Source organism: Canis aureus, chromosome 18 (assembly GCF_053574225.1).
Source record: "Canis aureus isolate CA01 chromosome 18, VMU_Caureus_v.1.0, whole genome shotgun sequence".
Taxonomy (NCBI): domain Eukaryota; kingdom Metazoa; phylum Chordata; class Mammalia; order Carnivora; family Canidae; genus Canis; species Canis aureus.
Window position 1 is genome coordinate 44728682 of NC_135628.1, and position 17408 is coordinate 44746089.

General features: G+C 38.8%; 2 protein-coding genes and 1 long non-coding RNA gene across 3 annotated transcripts in view; 1 reads left to right on the plus strand and 2 right to left on the minus strand.

The window, feature by feature from the left end:
• The window catches only part of PTTG1IP2 (PTTG1IP family member 2), a 34137-nt gene extending 22573 nt beyond the window's left edge, over window positions 1-11564 (minus strand). The window contains exons 1-3 of the mRNA XM_077857036.1: window positions 11430-11564; window positions 6492-6538; window positions 871-913 (exon numbers count right to left, since the gene is read on the minus strand). Of these exons, the coding sequence (XP_077713162.1) occupies window positions 871-913; window positions 6492-6538; window positions 11430-11435 (96 nt within the window). The 5' untranslated portion in view covers window positions 11436-11564. The remainder of the gene's footprint in view (window positions 1-870; window positions 914-6491; window positions 6539-11429) is intronic.
• The window catches only part of CDK14 (cyclin dependent kinase 14), a 721053-nt gene that overhangs the window by 662714 nt on the left and 40931 nt on the right, over window positions 1-17408 (minus strand). The window lies entirely within an intron of this gene.
• The window catches only part of LOC144288951 (uncharacterized), a 43229-nt gene continuing 37590 nt past the window's right edge, over window positions 11770-17408 (plus strand). Inside the window, exon 1 of the long non-coding RNA XR_013357015.1 lies at window positions 11770-11828. This is a non-coding gene — a long non-coding RNA (uncharacterized LOC144288951). The remainder of the gene's footprint in view (window positions 11829-17408) is intronic.

The window sequence follows — 17408 nt, forward strand, 5'->3', positions numbered from 1 at the left end:
ATCCCTGGGTGGCGCAGCGGTTTAGCGCCTGCCTTTGGCCCAGGGCGCGATCCTGGAGACCCGGGATCGAATCCCACGTCGGGCTCCCGGTGCATGGAGCCTGCCTGCTTCTCCCTCTGCCTGTGTCTCTGCCTCTCTCTCTCTCTCTCTGATGTGACTATCATAAATAAATAAAAATTTAAAAAAACCATCATTTTTTGTTGGTATCTTCTCTTCATTAGAAATAAAATTTCAAAGACCAAGCTAAGAAACTTAGTGCTAACTCTCACCTGGGCTTTCATTGCTGTTGAGAATCATTATATGCCATTGTTGACATACAATGGAATGATAGTTTTCAATCATGGTGTTAAAATGACAAAGCATGTCATAAGTAATTTTTTTAGCTAATGCCAATTAGAAGACTGAGTTTTGCAAATGAGTAGATTCTAGGTTTTCCCCATAATCACATTTTTCTTATTCATTGCATCTTGATATGGATTATTGCTTGGGACAGAAAGGAATAAAGTTAATTCAAACCCAGTGGATTTTTGGAATCTTCCACAGACTACCTCATCTACTGTACAGTTCATAAGAAATGACTGTTACTCACATGCTTGTAAAATGCACTTATAAATCCCATTCCTAATATCCCACAAAAATGCCCATTTTGATATTACTTTTCTGAAAAACTGTGCAGTGTGTGTGTGTGTGTGTGTGTGTGTGTGTGTGTGTGTCTTAGGGCCTAGAGTAGGGGAGATAGAGAGGGTCATGGATCCAAATCTGGATATGTCAATGAACATGTGGATATCACCGGTTAAGAGTCTCTCAGATGAAAAACAAAATGGAGAACCAGTTTCATGGGTTCTTCTCCAAGGCAACGATTCTCCTTACCTGCACTTGGTATGACCATCCATCTGGAAGTCGATTTTTTTTTCTGAGAAGTTTAAGGCCATCTGTCAGGTTCATGTTCTCTCATTTTCTGAACCAATTCATTGTGTCTTTTCTTTTCAGCTCTTTTTCCCCTTAAGAAGTCAATTCTCACTTCCCAGGCTAATTTCTTAGTCTTTAAGTCCATGCATGGATCATACTCAGAAACACATTCACATTCACAAACACAGAACCTTTCTCATTTCCTTGTTGCCTCTAAGACAAATTCAGTCTGTTTCTTTGCATTCCTTCCTTCCTTTCTGAGTTCAGACGAAGTGGAAGAAGCAAAAGCAAACCTTCTTTTGTTTCTTTCTCACCCCTCTATTTCCTTTACAAACTCCTCTTCCTGGTCTGTCTTCATACCCCTACACTTTTAAATACTGTGTTCTTACCCTTGTGTTATCTCATGGCCTCTGCTGGTACCTGCACTTAAAAAAATCCCAAATTCATATCCTTAGCCCTGATGACCCCCTGGGCCTTGGAGTCACATTCAAAATTGCTTGATTGACATTTCTTCCTGGAATTTTTCACCATCTCAAGCTCAAATTTTCTACAACTAAATTTATTACTTTCCCCAAAGAACTTCATTGTATTTACTTCTTTCTTTCTTTATTTCTGGTAGCATTCTCCCAGCCCATAATTTTAGAAGTCTTTGGCTCCTATCTCTTTTTCTCTATCTATAGTTCACAAAGCCCTATCAATCCTCTATTCTTTTCTTTTGACTGGAACAATCCTAGACTTCCTACCCCGCACTCCCTCCTGATGTGTTATTCATTATCGTCAATTACCATTTTCTTCATGTCACCTTTTAGCTCAAAGTAATTCCATTGAATCCCGTTGAGATAAAACACAGACTCCTTAGCCTGGCATTCAAAACCCATCACAATCTGAGGGAATTTACCTTTCCAAATAATTCCACAAACTTCCACCAATGACAGATTGTCACTCCTGCCACAGTGGACACCTGTTCATTCACCCTGTGATAGCTGCCTGCCTAAGGCCCTGTTCTTTCGTGTGCAGATTTTACCTTCTCTTTAAGGCTCAGACCAAGTTCTGCCTCTTCCCTGGAAGAAACCTTATCTAGTCATTGCAACTACACATGGATATTTTCTCTTCTGAACTCCTATTACATTTTATATCTGCTCCACTCCTTTCGAAATTATAATATTCTTCCACTTAGAGATTTTATTTTTTGTAAAGTTTACATATTGTGCCTGCTCATTAAATTGTCACTCTCTAGAAAGCAAAAACACTGCTTTACATATTCGTGTAACCTCTGGCACACTTATTATTGCCCATAAATGAGTAAATACTCTTTTGATCCTCCCAATGTCCACCAGTTTAAATTCTCCCTTTGCACATTAACATTTATTTAATATTTTTGTGAATATAATATTAAATTGTTTGGTTTATACAATGTTAACAGGCCACTAAACATTATTGTGTATCTTCCCCTTTCTGCATTTGTTTTCATGTTAATTGATACTTGCTTATAAAAATGTCAATTTTCATGTCCATATAAGCTTATTAGAGTTCTTCCCTAAAACAAATACTCTAGCTTTCTCATGGAGCAGTATTAACCATTGTTTTAAAGTCTTTTGTTTTGTTTTGTTTTAAAGTCTTTTAGCTGACTTCTCAGTTGTCACTCTCTTGAGAGTTGGTTTGGCATGGCTTAGTATTTATGTGGGTCATTTTCCTTAGCTACAAGAAAAGAATCCATGTAATTTGTCTTAAACTATGCATTACCAATTTAAAGATATTGAATATATTATGCTGTTCCTCTGGATAATGTGAAGTTCTGCTCTTTGAAGACTTTTTAGACTGAGATAAGGTGTTTGTGATAAGTTTGTGATAAGCCACTAAAGCCCAACTCAAACTGTTTTTTTATTGATTCATAAAATTGGGAAGTCCCGGGATGGCCTTGCTAAATCTCCAAGGATGTTATTCCCATTTCCTCTCTTTTCATCTTTCAGCTCTACTTCCCTCTGTGTTTGACCTAATTTTCTCCTGTGGCAAATGTGGACGCTTTCCATATAGCTGGGAAAGAGCCTGGCTCCCAACAGATACCTACCAATGTCTGGATAAAACTTCAAAGAAGGTTTTAATTGGCTTTTACTGGGTCTTCTGTCCAGTCCAGAACTAGTTACTGGGCCAGAGGGATGGGCTACCCCAAGTACCACTGCCTGGATGGGATGATTTCTGTAGAATAGAAGTGGTGGAATAAAGCTGATTGACAGCTACAGAATCACATAGAACTGAAGGAAGCCAGCCACAAAGGAGAGAAGGTGTGGTTACCTTGAAGGAGGCTAGTGACACAAGCTGAACAAAAGAGTAAAACAAAAAACCTACCTCAGTCTACTGTATTTCACCCTCCAAATTTTCAGAATGTGAACATCCTATTTTCCCCAACTCTGCATTTAAAAAAAAATGCTCCTGACAAATAATGCAAATAACCCTCAACTAAAATTGTTCTTACCTAAAGTCACTGTTAGTTATTGCCCTCCAGCTCTGTCTAGAATCTCAGAGTGGTGTGCATGATGTGCAGATGTCGTTGTTGGATTGCCTGGCCATGCAGTGAGTTATTGCTCACCAGTCTGGGTGCCTTAGGCTCAACCTGTGAAGGAGCATCCTGTTCCATCGTCCTCTGAGCCTCTATAAGAGAGAGCCATAGGGGAGAATGTCTCTTCTGGGGACTGCCCTGCTTTAGGAACTCCCCTGATGTGGACTTAGTTACTGGGGCCTAGGAATCAGCTTCGTACTGAATAACCACAAGGTCCTGTTTGACAGGTTCACGTTTTCCTGGCAACTCATCTACCATAAAACCCTGCTATATGGCATGGATTTGATTTCTAAAAACTCTGAGAATTCCTACCAAGGTTAGAAGTCTCTGGGCTATCATCTGAATCTAGGTTCCTGACAAATTTAACTTTGCAATTCTAGCCTTTAAGCAACAGTCGAAGAGGATAGGACCCATCAACCTAAGTGACTCCATTTGACCTCTGGTCTTGGTTAACATGAGAGAAAAGCTGGTCTTTGATATATCTCCTGCTCTCAGGGGTGGTTCTTTACTGGGAGTGAGTCATTATCTCTGCTGGTCTCAGGATGTTCAGCAAGAAATGATTGGGAGGGATCTGGGATCGGTGTTATAGGGTTGTTTACCAGCACAGAAATAGACTGATTAGGTTAGGAATTGCCACTGTGGGAAATTTGAGGAAATATTGCTAACCAAAGGCAAGAAATAGAGAGTCTTGGGGCCGAGGTGAGATGAGAAACTGGATTTGTAGTTGCACTAATGCAGACTTTGATGCAGTATGCTCTAGCAGCAATAGGCTAATAATGAGTAACAAATGAAAAGATAGACCAATGGACCAATCAGGTCTAGGGAATGTAGGTCAACACAGTTAAAGATGAGAAGGCAAGGACAGGAGCAGCCCGGTGGCTCAGCGGTTTAGCGCCACCTTCAGTCCAGGTTGTGAGCCTGGAGGCCCGGAATCGAGTCCCACGACGGCTTCCTGCATGGAGCCTGTTTCTCCCTCTGCCTGTGTCTCTGCCTCTCTCTGTGTGTGTCTCTCATGAATAAATAAATAAAATCTTTAAGAAAAATGAAAAAAAATTTAAAAAGAGAAGGCAAGGACATTAAAGTAGTGGTGATTTTTGCAACCTCCAGTGAAATAAAATAATGTGTATAGGCAAGGATCAAGGCTACTGATATCACAAAATGTTCAACAAATTTATTTGCTTTCTAATGAAAGTCCTCAGCATGAGATAATCCTGCAAAAAAAAATAAATAAACTGAAACTAATCAAGCCTCCATACGAGAACAAAAAATAGAGAAAAGAGGAACATGATACAGCGCATTATGGGGATGTGACCAGCAAAATCCAGTCGGTGGGAAACGCAGTAGAACAATTCAGTTTCTACAACAAATAAGTAGGAATAAAGAAAAAGAGGGAGAAGGAGCATACAGATAAAGAGATTTAAGGAATATATCAGCCAACTGCAATGTATGGACTTCATTCAAATGAAGTTTAAAAAAATTACAAAACAAGAGAAATGTGATTATTTCCTGGATGCCTGATGATATTAAGAAGTTGTTAATTTTTAGGTATAATTATGTAATAATATTGTAATATTTTAATATTATAAATAACATTAAAAGAAATGAAGGACTTGTAATATTTTAAAGCAAAGTATGTATTATACACACACACACACACACACACACACACACACACGGTATGAGAGCAAGAGGGAGGAGAGAGAGAGAGAGAAATATTTGCAAGTAAAATGATACGGTATCCAAATCTTTTTTTGCTTCAAAACAAGCCATTTTGGCAGGGAGAGGGAGTATATGAAATAAGATTGGCCAAGACAGATCTTGCAAGTATACAGTTTTATTATATCATTTTCTCTACCTTCGTATGTTTGAAAATTTCCATTGTAAGAAATGTGGAAGAATGTTTCATTCAAGTGAATAGCCATGATAATTCACAGGAAGGATGCTTGAAGGAATCTAGAAGAGAGGGCCAATAAGCTGAAGGAAAAACGAGAGATTAAAGGACTTAATTAAAAGATTAAGGGCAGTCTTGCTAAGGCCAAAAAGTAAGTACAGTGTAAGGAGAACAAGAATTTAGAAGCCCCTGTAGATTGCGCAGGGTTCAGAGTATGGCCACAGAAATGACTTTAAAATTTTTTTTCTTTTTAAATTAAAAAAATATTTTTTTACTTATTTATCTGAGAGAGAGAGAGCACACGAAAAGGGGAAAGGCAGAAGCAGATTCCCCACTGAGCACACAACTGATGTGGGGCTCTATCCCAGGACCCTGGGATCTTGACCTGAGCCAAAGGCAGACACTTAACTGATTGAGCCATCCAGGCACTGCCCCAGATGTGACTTCTTAATGCACAGAGCTGAGAAAGTCAGGAGTTTGAGGGACCAAGTGTGTCTGGGCCTTTGCTGAGTTTGCAAAGCACATAAGGTGAAGGCATTAACTGGGTGAAGTCCATGAGCCAGGAACCCGGTCCCCATTAAATGAAGGAATGGCCTTGATGAAGATAAGGAGCACAGAATGGTGCATCTAGATCACTATGACAGATACCAGTTACTAGAGCATGCTCTTTTCTTATTAGTGATTTCATGTCTCTCTGTCCTTGGTGTTAATTATTGGTTCTCTAATACTAGCTATGATAGAATGGTTTTGTAAGGGTTGCTGCAAAGTTCTCTGTAACACTATCTCCCTCATTTCGTATGGCATTTCTGCTTTCTTCCAAATCTGAAGTGAAGAACAATGATTTCAGCTGCCTAATCATCAGAGAAGGGAATTTAGCTACACTGTAGTTAAGGAACAATGTGTCATCCTTCCAGTTTTGGGGGAATAGAGTAGCAAGGAAATTTTTGCTGCATCTCAAAGGAATTATCTTTTTCTTGACTTTAAAAAATTCTTCCCAAAGTATAATTCTTTTCAAGCAAAAAAATTGTTTTGTTTTTGAAGCCTAATTTTCTAGAAGGAAGTACATTTACAACTGTAAATTGTGTGACTTTATAACATTCTCAAGACAATTTTTTCATATATAAGTTAACTTACTTTATTATCTTCTGTGCATAATTGACAATTTTTCTTTGCAGCACATGCTATAAAAAATTAAGTGTAAAAATGTAAATGCAAAGACCATTTGTTGCCTAATTTTATATAAAAGTGCATTTCATTTAGTCATTCCTGTTTAATGGCATACTCATCCATATACCAGTTTTATTTCATTATTTTCATATCTAAACACTTTCCCCACTGGTACTATTTAAATCCTCTGTCCTATTTCCTACTATTGCTTGGAAAAATATGAAATGGCATTATCTAACCTTGATTAGCCAAGTTTAAGTTCTAAAAAATAACTTCCAAAAAACAATAAAGAAAAATGAATTGGCAATATCACTGTATATTTACAACATCATACTTTAAAACCTCTTTTAGTAATTCCTTTGTTATTCAGCATGGTTTTGCCAAGATATTCTTGGCTAATTAGTTCTTAAATATTTCTTTTAAGATTTTATTTATTTGACACACACACAAACAGGAAAGAGAGTAAGCACAAGCAGGGGGAGTGGCAGGGGGAGACAGAGAAGCAAACTCTCCATGAAGTAGAAAGCCCCAGGTGGGGCTCGATCCCTGTGATCATGACCTGAGCAAGGCAGATGCTTAACCAACTGAGGCATGCAGGCGCCCTAGTCCTTTACGTATTAAAAAAAAAAAAATCAATTCTTCATCTTACTGTATATAAGCTTTAAAAACTTCTCCCAGATGAGGATTTTCATTCTTATTTCATAAAAAATAGACAATATAAGTTATATTTGAAAGTTCTACAATAAAAGCCCTAAGTCTAGAAAAAAAGTATTTTGATGGATATTTTTCTTATTTAAACATCTCTGTAAAGTAAGTAGAGTCTGGAATTCATACCCCAGCTTTCATGTGATATAATAACAATAAAGTCACTCTATTATTTTGGGGACAGAGTTCATAAGCTCTGTGGGAAAGGTCAGACTTTTCTTTTTAATTTCAAATTGTTTGATTGGGTACAGATCTGATTTGCCTGGGAAAAGACTTACAATAGTTTTTTCAAATTAAGCCCTATTGAATATTACTTCTCTCTACCCAAAAGTATCCTTTGGAGTCTCCAAGATGAAGCTGAGTAAAAGCAAGGTAAATGGGAAAGATTCTACTGCTTCAGCTATGTTGGGGACAGCTAGCTTCAGGCTTACTTCAGGAAGTAGTAGCAGGGAAACAAAAGGCACGTGACTCAGCCACCATTCTCCAAATTCTACTTCTTTTCCACAGCTAAAGTTTTTACTTTGGAATAATTTTTGATTTACAGAAAAATTTCAAAGATTATATGGAAAGTTCCTGAATACCACTTACCTGTTTTCCCCATGGATAACATCTTATCATTGTACATTTGTCAAAACTAAGGAACCAACACCAATACATTACTTTTAACTAAACTCCAGATTTTACTAGGATTTCACTGGTTTTTATACTAATGTACCTTTTTTTGTTCTAAGCTCCAAGATCCCACTGCATTTGGTCATCATGTCTTCTCTAGTCTGTGACAGTTTCTCAGTCTTTCTTTGTTTTTCATGACTGTGATGATTTTAAAGAGTATTGGCCGAATATTTTGTAGGATATCCCTCAGTTTGGGTTTGTCTAATGTTTTTCTCATGATTAGACTGAAGATATGGGTTTGGGGAAAAAATACTGCAGAGGTGAAATTGCCTCATTACATCATATCAGCATGTACAGAATCAACATTGTTTTCTATTTACCTTGTTAATGTTAATACATTAGAGAAAGTGGAAGACAAGGCATCTTTGTGTAAACTAGGAAAAGGTGAGTCTCTGAAAGAACCAACTAGAAAAACACAAACCCTTACTGAGCAGCCACAGTTAGGAATCAATCCAGCTCCATGGGAAATATAGACTAGCCTTCACTCTCAGATTATGTGGAATCCTTATTAAGCAATTTGTAAACACAGATGTCTATTTGAAAACAATCCTGAAAGGTGGTTATTATTATCCCTATTTTATTGATGAAGAAAGTGACCTTGGAAAAGTCAAATAACACATTCAAGTTCACTTGCAAATAATGACAATGTGGATTTGAGCTGTTTTGACCACCAGCACTTCTATCTTCTCCTGGGAAATATAACCCATCCTTCCTTTGCAGGACAGCTTCTTCTTCAGCTTTAGACACATGTACCACTGATAACTGCCCTCTCCTACATAAACTCCCTGGTCCCAGCCAGGCACCAAAGGCTACACACCTGAACCAAACTGGGCTAATCACAGACCATACTCACTAGTCCAGGGAGAGGGAATATGACCAAGTCAGGCCAATGAGAGTCTTCCTCTATGATCTACAAATTAAAATGTAAGGTTTAAGAGGTGGCAGGGAGTCACTTTCTCTTTGTTCAGGAAGTTGAGAAGATGGGGCTGCCAGTGGCCATGGAAAAAGTCCTATGGAAGAAGCTAATCGGAGCGAATGAAGCTGATAAGAAGAGAAAACAGAGAGGGAAACATAGAGGTGATGGTGATTCGCTCATTTCTGAGGTACGATGCATTTCTCTTGTTTCACTCAAGTAAAGCTAATTACATTTCTCTTATATGTAAAATCTTACACTGCCTCTAAAAACATTCCAAGCAGCCCTGGTGGCTCAGTGGTTTAGCACTGCCTTCAGCCCGGGGTGTGATCCTGAAGACCTGGGATCAAGTCCCATGTCAGGCTCTCTGCATGGAGCCTGCTTCTCCCTCTGCCTGTGTCTGTGTCTCTCGTGAATAAATAAATAAAATCTTTTTAAAAAATTAAAATAAAATAAAATAAAAATAAAAACATTCCAGTTAGTATCAAGTCCACAGCTTTGTTTCTTTCCACTAAGTCCTGATATTTTCCTTTTCATTCCTGCTACTTATCTTTTTTCCCAAAATCAAAACAGGATTATTGTCTGTCTGTAGTTATAAAGGTAATATGTGTTCAATATAAGAAATACGTACACATTAAAAACAAACACTGAAATTCCACCATCCAGAAAAACTCTGATCCTTTATCTTAAGCAAATTATTTCCACTGATCTCAACCTAGATTTTGGCCTCATTCTGTATGGTTTCAACCATGAAATCCTAAACTCTAATATTCTATTCTGACTGGAATCTTCTTTCCTTTCCTTTCTCACTTGCATTTTGACCTTACTCAGAGCTTCACTTTCCTTGTCCTTTCTATTGTTTTCCAAATCTGTTTGCCCCTCATAGCCTCTTTTCCCTCTTTTAGCCTGACCCTGATGTCAGTGAATGACCTGATGTGGTCCATGTCAGAGGTTTAAACATTTGTATAATTACCCAGCAATCTTTCCTATAGTCTTTCCTGCCTTGTTGGAAAATCAGTGAGGGCCAGCTAATCATCTTTTACATGAAACAATAGGTTCTTTCTTTCTTTTCACTCTATTCCTGAAGGAGGTACTAGCTATTTACACTGCAGGTACCAGATTCTTCCCTTGCCCTAAAGGTCTGATTTTTGTATATTTATCTTCTATCTAGTTACTTCCTTCCTCTTAATTACATTTTTTTTTCATAACTTCTGCAGCATCATTCTCTTCTAGTTCTCCTGGAACATCTCTGGCCATTCTTTTTGAGTTTTCTTGACTGGTTCCACTTCCTCTATCAATGTCTAAAATGTTATTCCATTAAGTTTCATCATTGGTCCCCTTCTCTTTGCCCATGAGTGATCACAATTTGAAACACCTAAAAATGCCAGGCACCAAAATATATTATATCACAAATCAAAACAAGATTTTTCTTTTTGATTGGCATTGCAATGAATTAATAAATTAATAATTTTAAAAATAGAACAACTTAATCACACAAGCTTATTCTAATGTTTACCTGGAAGAGGAATTGTTTTAAGAACAGCTAAGAGAGGGTGGCCCTGGTAGCTTAGCAGCTTAGCGCTGCCTTCAGCCCAGGGTGTGATCCTGGAGACCCAGGATCAAGTCCCACATCAGGCTCCCTGCATGGAGCCTGCTTCTCTCTCTGCCGGTGTCTCTGCCTCTCTCTGTGTGACTCTCATGAATAAATAAAATCTTAAAAAAAATAAAAAATAAAAAAAGAACAGCTAAGAGAAAAAAAAACAATGGGGAGCAGATCACAAGGTTTTATATAATTCTCTATACTGTAGCCTTATATTTTATATACTTATACCAAAGGAAACAGTCTAGGCCTTTTGATTCAGCCTCTTCCTACTCCTCATTCTCTCAAAGGGGAGTCTCATTGCAGGGCAAAGCTGAGAGCTTTGATTTGGTTTTAGTAAGGAAGACTGATTCTCTTACAGATACTAACATTCTTTTAGGCCCCAGAAACCAGAGAGCAGTAATTCTTCAATCTTCATACAAATGGCAATCTTGGCTTTACGGGCATTTTCCAAATAATTCAAATCCTATCCTTATTCTATTTATACAATTTCAACTTAGGATACTAAAAACCTTATTTTCCAGGTTCATGGATTCAACTCAGCATGAATTTTAACGTTCCGAAATTTCTTCAGTTGAGGAAGAGAACTAAGAGAAGTCTTCAGGCCAAAGTAATTCTTTCTTAAGACACAAATTAAGCAATTTATTAATTAAAACCTTTAAATACTAAGGAAGACTAGCTATGGCTATTGAGCAGAGTCTGATCAGCTTATTCACAGCACAAACTTTATGTGATATATAGGTCATGCAAAAAGTGAGCGAGGGAAAGGGACACATGCTTTCCCAAATTTTTAAACTGTTTTAATCCACTATTCACATTTCTGATACAGCAAATTAATTTGAATCCAATTAAATTGGATTTCACCAAAAATGTCAAGAGCCTTTAAACACATCTTCCTGCCAACACTAAACAGCAAAGTTAGAGATGAAAATTTCAGCCTGCTAGGATGCCACAACTGAAAGGAAATATGGCAGTGGCATGTGTAGGGCATCATCCTCTGGGCTCAGGGGCTCACCATCATCCAAAGATTGTGATCTCTGCTTGCCCCTCTGTCTGGAGATTTGGGAAAATTGATCCTCTGAGAAGTTGATAAGCAGTTGAATGAGAAAGAGGGAGAGGAAAATTGGCAAGAGGATTTGGCTCCATGCCCGCAGCCAACACATTGTTCCTTCAGCCAGTTGCAGGCCAGTCGGACTGTTGTGGGCACCAGGTACCAAGATGGACAGGTGGACCTTGTCAGAGACTGTGACCCGACCAAATCACAGCACCTTCTGAGGCAGCCCTTTCTGAACCCTGGACCTCAGCATAATTTGCAGAACCTTAGAACTTGTCGTGTTCTAGCCAGAACACAGAATGTTGCTAATGCAATCCTGGTCTGCCCTGGGCTTAGGCTTCCTAGGACCCTGATCACTAGGTAAAGTTCTCCCACTGGACTTGATTAGATCCCTGCTAACCTATTGTTTTTGGAACAAGGTCTGGTTTCTAATGTCCACCACATTAAAAAAAAACAGTTGTACTTTTCTGTGTTTTCCTCAGATATAAATGAAACTATCATGCACTCCACCCCATGGGGCGCAACAAATAGGCAGTGAAACTGATAGCTCTGTAAATCTTTGATCTCTCCTTGACTGGTCTGTGCGCCTATGGCAGGCTTTAATGTAGTTTCCCAAAGTATAGTGTATTTTAAGTGGTATGCAGATGACTATCTTTTACTTTCATAGTTTTAAGTTTATTTATTTATTTATTTTAGAGAGAGAGTACATGCACACAGAGGGAAGGGACAAAGGGAAAGGGAGAAAGAAACTTAAGCAAGATCTTGCTGAGTAGGCAGCCAGACATGGGTCTCAATCTCACCACCCCAAGATCACTATCCAAGGAGAGAACTGAGTTGAAACCAAGAGTGGGTGGCTTAACCAACTGCACTGCCACAGGTGCCCCTGTGAATTTATTTTTAATGTGTATTGGAAAATTGTAATTAATGGGTATAGTGATATAATGGTAACAACATAAGCTTTTAAAATAAATCTATGTTAAAATGTCAAGCTTCAGAAATATAAATAGTAGTACAAAATTTAAAGGGTATGACAAAATTGTTAAGGTGCTTCCAGAATGATTGAAATTTGAGCAATATTTTCCCAGCAGGGTAGGGGGAAAGGATGAGGCATGGAAACTTGTGTTTCACTGGGGCCTATCTTACTTTGTTTCTCAAAAATGAATGGTGGAGTTGTCCCAAGGCCATGGATTCCTGGCATATTGATCTAATGCACCCTGAAGACTATGATATAGAATTGATTATAAAGATGGAGATGGACAAGATGTGAGCAGACCTCCAGGCTTTTTTCTTGCCTATCTGCAAGGCAGAGGACAGACCAATTGAGAGTTATTAGCTCTAATATGAAAAGTGCTCTTATAAACTGACAAGAAAAAAGACAAAAAAAAAGAAGGGAAACAGTGGGGAAATGGACAAAAGATGTAAAGACACTATCTAGAGAAAAGCAAACCCAAGTAGCCAATGAATGTGCTTAAAATATGCTAGTACTCGGAAATTGTAAACTGAAATAATAATGAGCTGACACTTTGTATGCATCAGGTTGGCAAAAATATTAAAACAAAGCTAATACATATTGCTGGTGAAGATGTGGAGAAAAGTACCATTTTATACTTTTTGGTGGAGCTGTGAATTGTTATAATTTCTATGGAAAGCAACTTGGCAACAGCAATTAAAATTTAAAAATACATATATTCTTTATGTGCATATTTCTGTTTGAGAATCTGCCCTTCACCACTGCTTAGTCCTCATTGTATGAATGGGACCCCAAAGCCTATCTTGGAAGTGGAGTATGAAACCTAGACCCGAGAAAACTAGGACATGGTATTTCCCCAGCCACCATGAGGTGGGTGGCACCTGACCCAAGCTAGTCCAATCCAAGTCAATCTTAGGGCTTTTGCTAGAAATGCTAGGACAAAGATGCTTATATTTCTCTGGATTCAGACTTGAAAAGATTTAATTCCCATAGCTGCCAAAAGCCATCTTGAGACCATGTAGTGTATAGCTATGAAAATGCCCAGTTTAGATCATAAGTGGCTGATGGCCTTGGCTATTGTCAGTCAGATGTCCCATCATATTTGTGACAAAACCATGATTCCTACAGACTGCTCCCAGCCAAGATTAAATGTGGTAAAAACACTAATCCAGAATGCTTCTAATGGAAGATTTTGGCTTGAGGATGCCCCATCAATCTGGCTGAAATTTTTGTAGAACTAGGCTGTATTCTGAAATTCTTCCAAATAAATCTTTATTCCTTAGCCTCTCCTTTACAAATGTCATCCCTATGTCACTGTTTGAAGGTTCTCTTCACCTTTACTAGCTCCCTCTGTTATCTTTCCCAACTATTTCTCCAATAACATTTTTGCACTTCTAATCACATTTTGACAGTGATCCCTGAAGTATATAAACTAACACAAATACTCCTAGAAGTGTTCTGAGAAAACAAATGGTAAGATAAAGTTTTGAAATTGGTTCACTTACTATCCAATGGGCAAAGTGGTGCCCTCTTGAGCAGTATGTGGAGCATGAATAATAGTCCCTGGAAAGAGATGACAGCAGATTTGCTAAAAAAAAAATTCACTGGTGGTAAAATATTTTCCATCTAGTAAAATGAACTGGTGGAGAGGAATGTCCTGGCAGGTATAGGGAAGTGGTGCCTACAAGGACAGCAGAATGGGTTGGTTATAGAGTTATACTAATGCCCTATAGGGGGGTAATAAGAAACTGACTAGCAGTTAAAGACTAAGTACGAAAGCCAGAGGACCTATTTGGTAGCCTTCATCCCCTATAGGGGGAATGGACACACAGCTAAGCAGCAGACTGAGGACCTGATAGTGACAGAGCTCCAGAGACATTTATATGTCCAGCCAGGCACACATGCAAAGGCCAGAGTTCTGGCTGGGAAAACTTGGCTGAAACATGTCTTCTGTGTTTAAATACCACCACCTGTTCTATTACTTTGGGAACGTCAGTAATTCCATGGATTTAATGAGCCCAGTTCTGTGACAGTCTCTACTGTCAGTTTTGGTTTATGGAGAGACACTGAAATTCTTAGTGATACAGTTCCCTTTTTACCACTATATTATTCCTGATGGCCTTGGTAAATGGATAGATCCTCCTAAGGATGTGATGTTGACTCTGCAAGTCCCCCTGAAATGTCAGAGCTTGTGAAGGTAGACTCCCCATATGCTGGAAAATAAGATGTTTCAATAAGTTCCCTCATGGGAGCCCCCCACTCTCCTTCCTTCTGGCTGATAGGCCAAAAACTGAGTTAAACTCAGTAGAATCCAGATGAGGACACACTGTACCTGATAAGAGAGGGGAAAAAATTATATTCCATAGTACTATTAGCTTGTATTAGCAGAAGTCAATACCACCGATACTGAATTTTGAAGATGCTTGATCAAGGCACTGGAATGTTAAACTAGATAAATAAGACTTTGTTGACTTGGTACTTTCATAGGACATGGGATTTAATACCCTGGCAAGACCCCAGGGGGATGGGGCAAATTCACTATTAGGGTGACTTTTGGAAGTCTGAAGAAAGCAGGGCAAATATTGAGGAAAGTGGTAATACCTGAGTTGCCTACACTGAAGGAAGAAGGAATAAAAAGGTTGAGAGAATTGAGCTTACTGGAGTAGATATGTCAGACCAGAAAAACCACCAGATGATTATATATTATATATTCCAGGAGAGGGTCCAGAGAAAACATCAAGGCCATCAGGAACATGCTGCTAAGAAGGGCACCAGTGTCACTGAGTTCAGTGATGGCTCCCCAATGCAGGCCAAGACTGATTGTAGAAACAGTCATGGAGCTGGGCTTACTAACAGCCAGTGGGAATGATGGAGGTTCCAAAGTAATAACGATCAAGTGGTGGTACTCACACACGAGAATTCAGAAGGCTAGAATAATCAAAGCAACAGTCAAAGTCAAAGGGTCAGTGAATGGGGGCTTGACTCACAGGAGGAATGGAGATGGTTAATAGACCATAGCATTCCTTGGGGTAGAATAGCGGGTTATTCAACAAGGGTGCTGTTTAATATCCACACTCAGAAAAGGGCAAGAATGGAAGAGGCTGAGGGCATAGCTCCAATAAAAATTTGTGATCCCTTAATCAGTTTCCAAACTTGAGCCAATTTTCAGATCCAGAACTCATTGAGTAAAGAAGTATCTGAGTTCTAGAAAGGGCTCCACAAGAACTGCACCAAAAATATACTATAATGATTCTTCCAGTCCTTCCTCGTTTACTACAACCATTCACTGGAGTGACTATAAAGCAGAAAAAAAGAAATACCTGACATTTTGAAGACTTTTAGACACAGGGTCTGAGCTGACGTTGATTAATGGAGACCCAAATCATCACCGTGTCTAATTCTGTCTTGGCATCTTCTTCTCAAAAGACTTCACCTCATGAGGGAACAGCCAGCATGAGAATGAAGTCATTTCAGAAGAAGAAACAGGATTCTGCTGATCCATCTGGACACAAGATCAGACACACCCTGGAGTCAATTTTTTCTCTTATCAGAGTCAATAATTCCCCTTTCCCTTAAGCTGGTTGGACTTATGTTTTCTTTTTCTTTTTTTCTAAGATTATTTATTTATTCATGAGAGACAGAGAGAGAGAAAGGCAGAGACACAGGCAGAGGGAGAAGCAGGCTCCATGCAGGGAGCCCGACATGGGACTCAATCCCAGGTCTCCAGGATCACACCCTGGGCTGAAGGTGACGCTAACCACTGAGCAACCCGGGCTGCCCGACTTATGTTTTCTTATGTCTTTTGAGCATTGCTTCCTTGAAAGCAACATATTAAGATTCCTCAGAGGAAGGAAAAATGATGATAACAGATGTGATTACTGTTCTTAAGCAAGGTTTCTGTGCTCTTTCCTAGAGTTGATCTGAATATCTGCAATGAGGAAGGGAAATATGTAAGCCTACAAATCCCATGTATAAAGCACCTTGGTTCATAAATTGACCTTGTTCTCTTGCTCTTTCTAGCCATTTAGGCATTTCCATATACGTATATATACATATATACACATACTACAAAATGAATAAAGATTATGTTTATTCAAATAAATAAAAGACAAGGGGAAACTTTTTTGATATTGTTCCAAATTAAGAACAGAAGATTATGATTATAATCTGTTACAGAAAACCCATAATTTTCAGGGCAGATCAAAACAAGAGATCATGACACTCCCTTCCTCACTCTACTGTGCCTAACTATAAGCCGTCCTTTGCCTAAATATATACCTCACCAGCTCTGAGTCCCTGAATCTGTTCAGATAATTGCAATATCCCACTTCAGGAAAAGAATTGAGAAAGTGATTTTATCACCCATGATGTCTGAAAACCTTGCACCAACCTCAGTATCTTGGTGCTTTATGAATGAGGTTTCATTGCCTCATCTTGCCAAGGGTACCATCTATTTGCCAGAGATGTAGCCCCAGCTCTGGCTGACTTGGAACCAGCAGTCTCACACACTCCTGACATAACAATCGTCTCATTCATCATCTGCCCAAACCACTTTTGGCTGATGACTGTGTGCTATCTCAGACAAAATGGAAACAGTCAAAAGGAAATTTAGACTCCATATTCACATTTACTCCAATGCCTTCACTCTCATTCTCTGTTTTTCTGCCTGTTGCTATAGAGGAATTATTCATGCTCCTATTCAAAAATCAAATCTTCTGCAAGGGCACTAGATCTTGAACCTTCCACATCTCTCCAAAAGCATTGCTCCAACAACTCTCCTCTTCTCCTCTTCACCCATGTGCTGCTGACTCCTAAATTTATATTTCCAGTTTGTACTTCTCCCCTCAACTCCAGTCAAATATATAAAAATACCTATTCAACATCTCCAAACAGTGGCAAATAAACATTTTATCTCTATATGTTCAAAATTTCTGATCTTTCTCCCAAAAAATCAACCCAGGGAGGTTCAC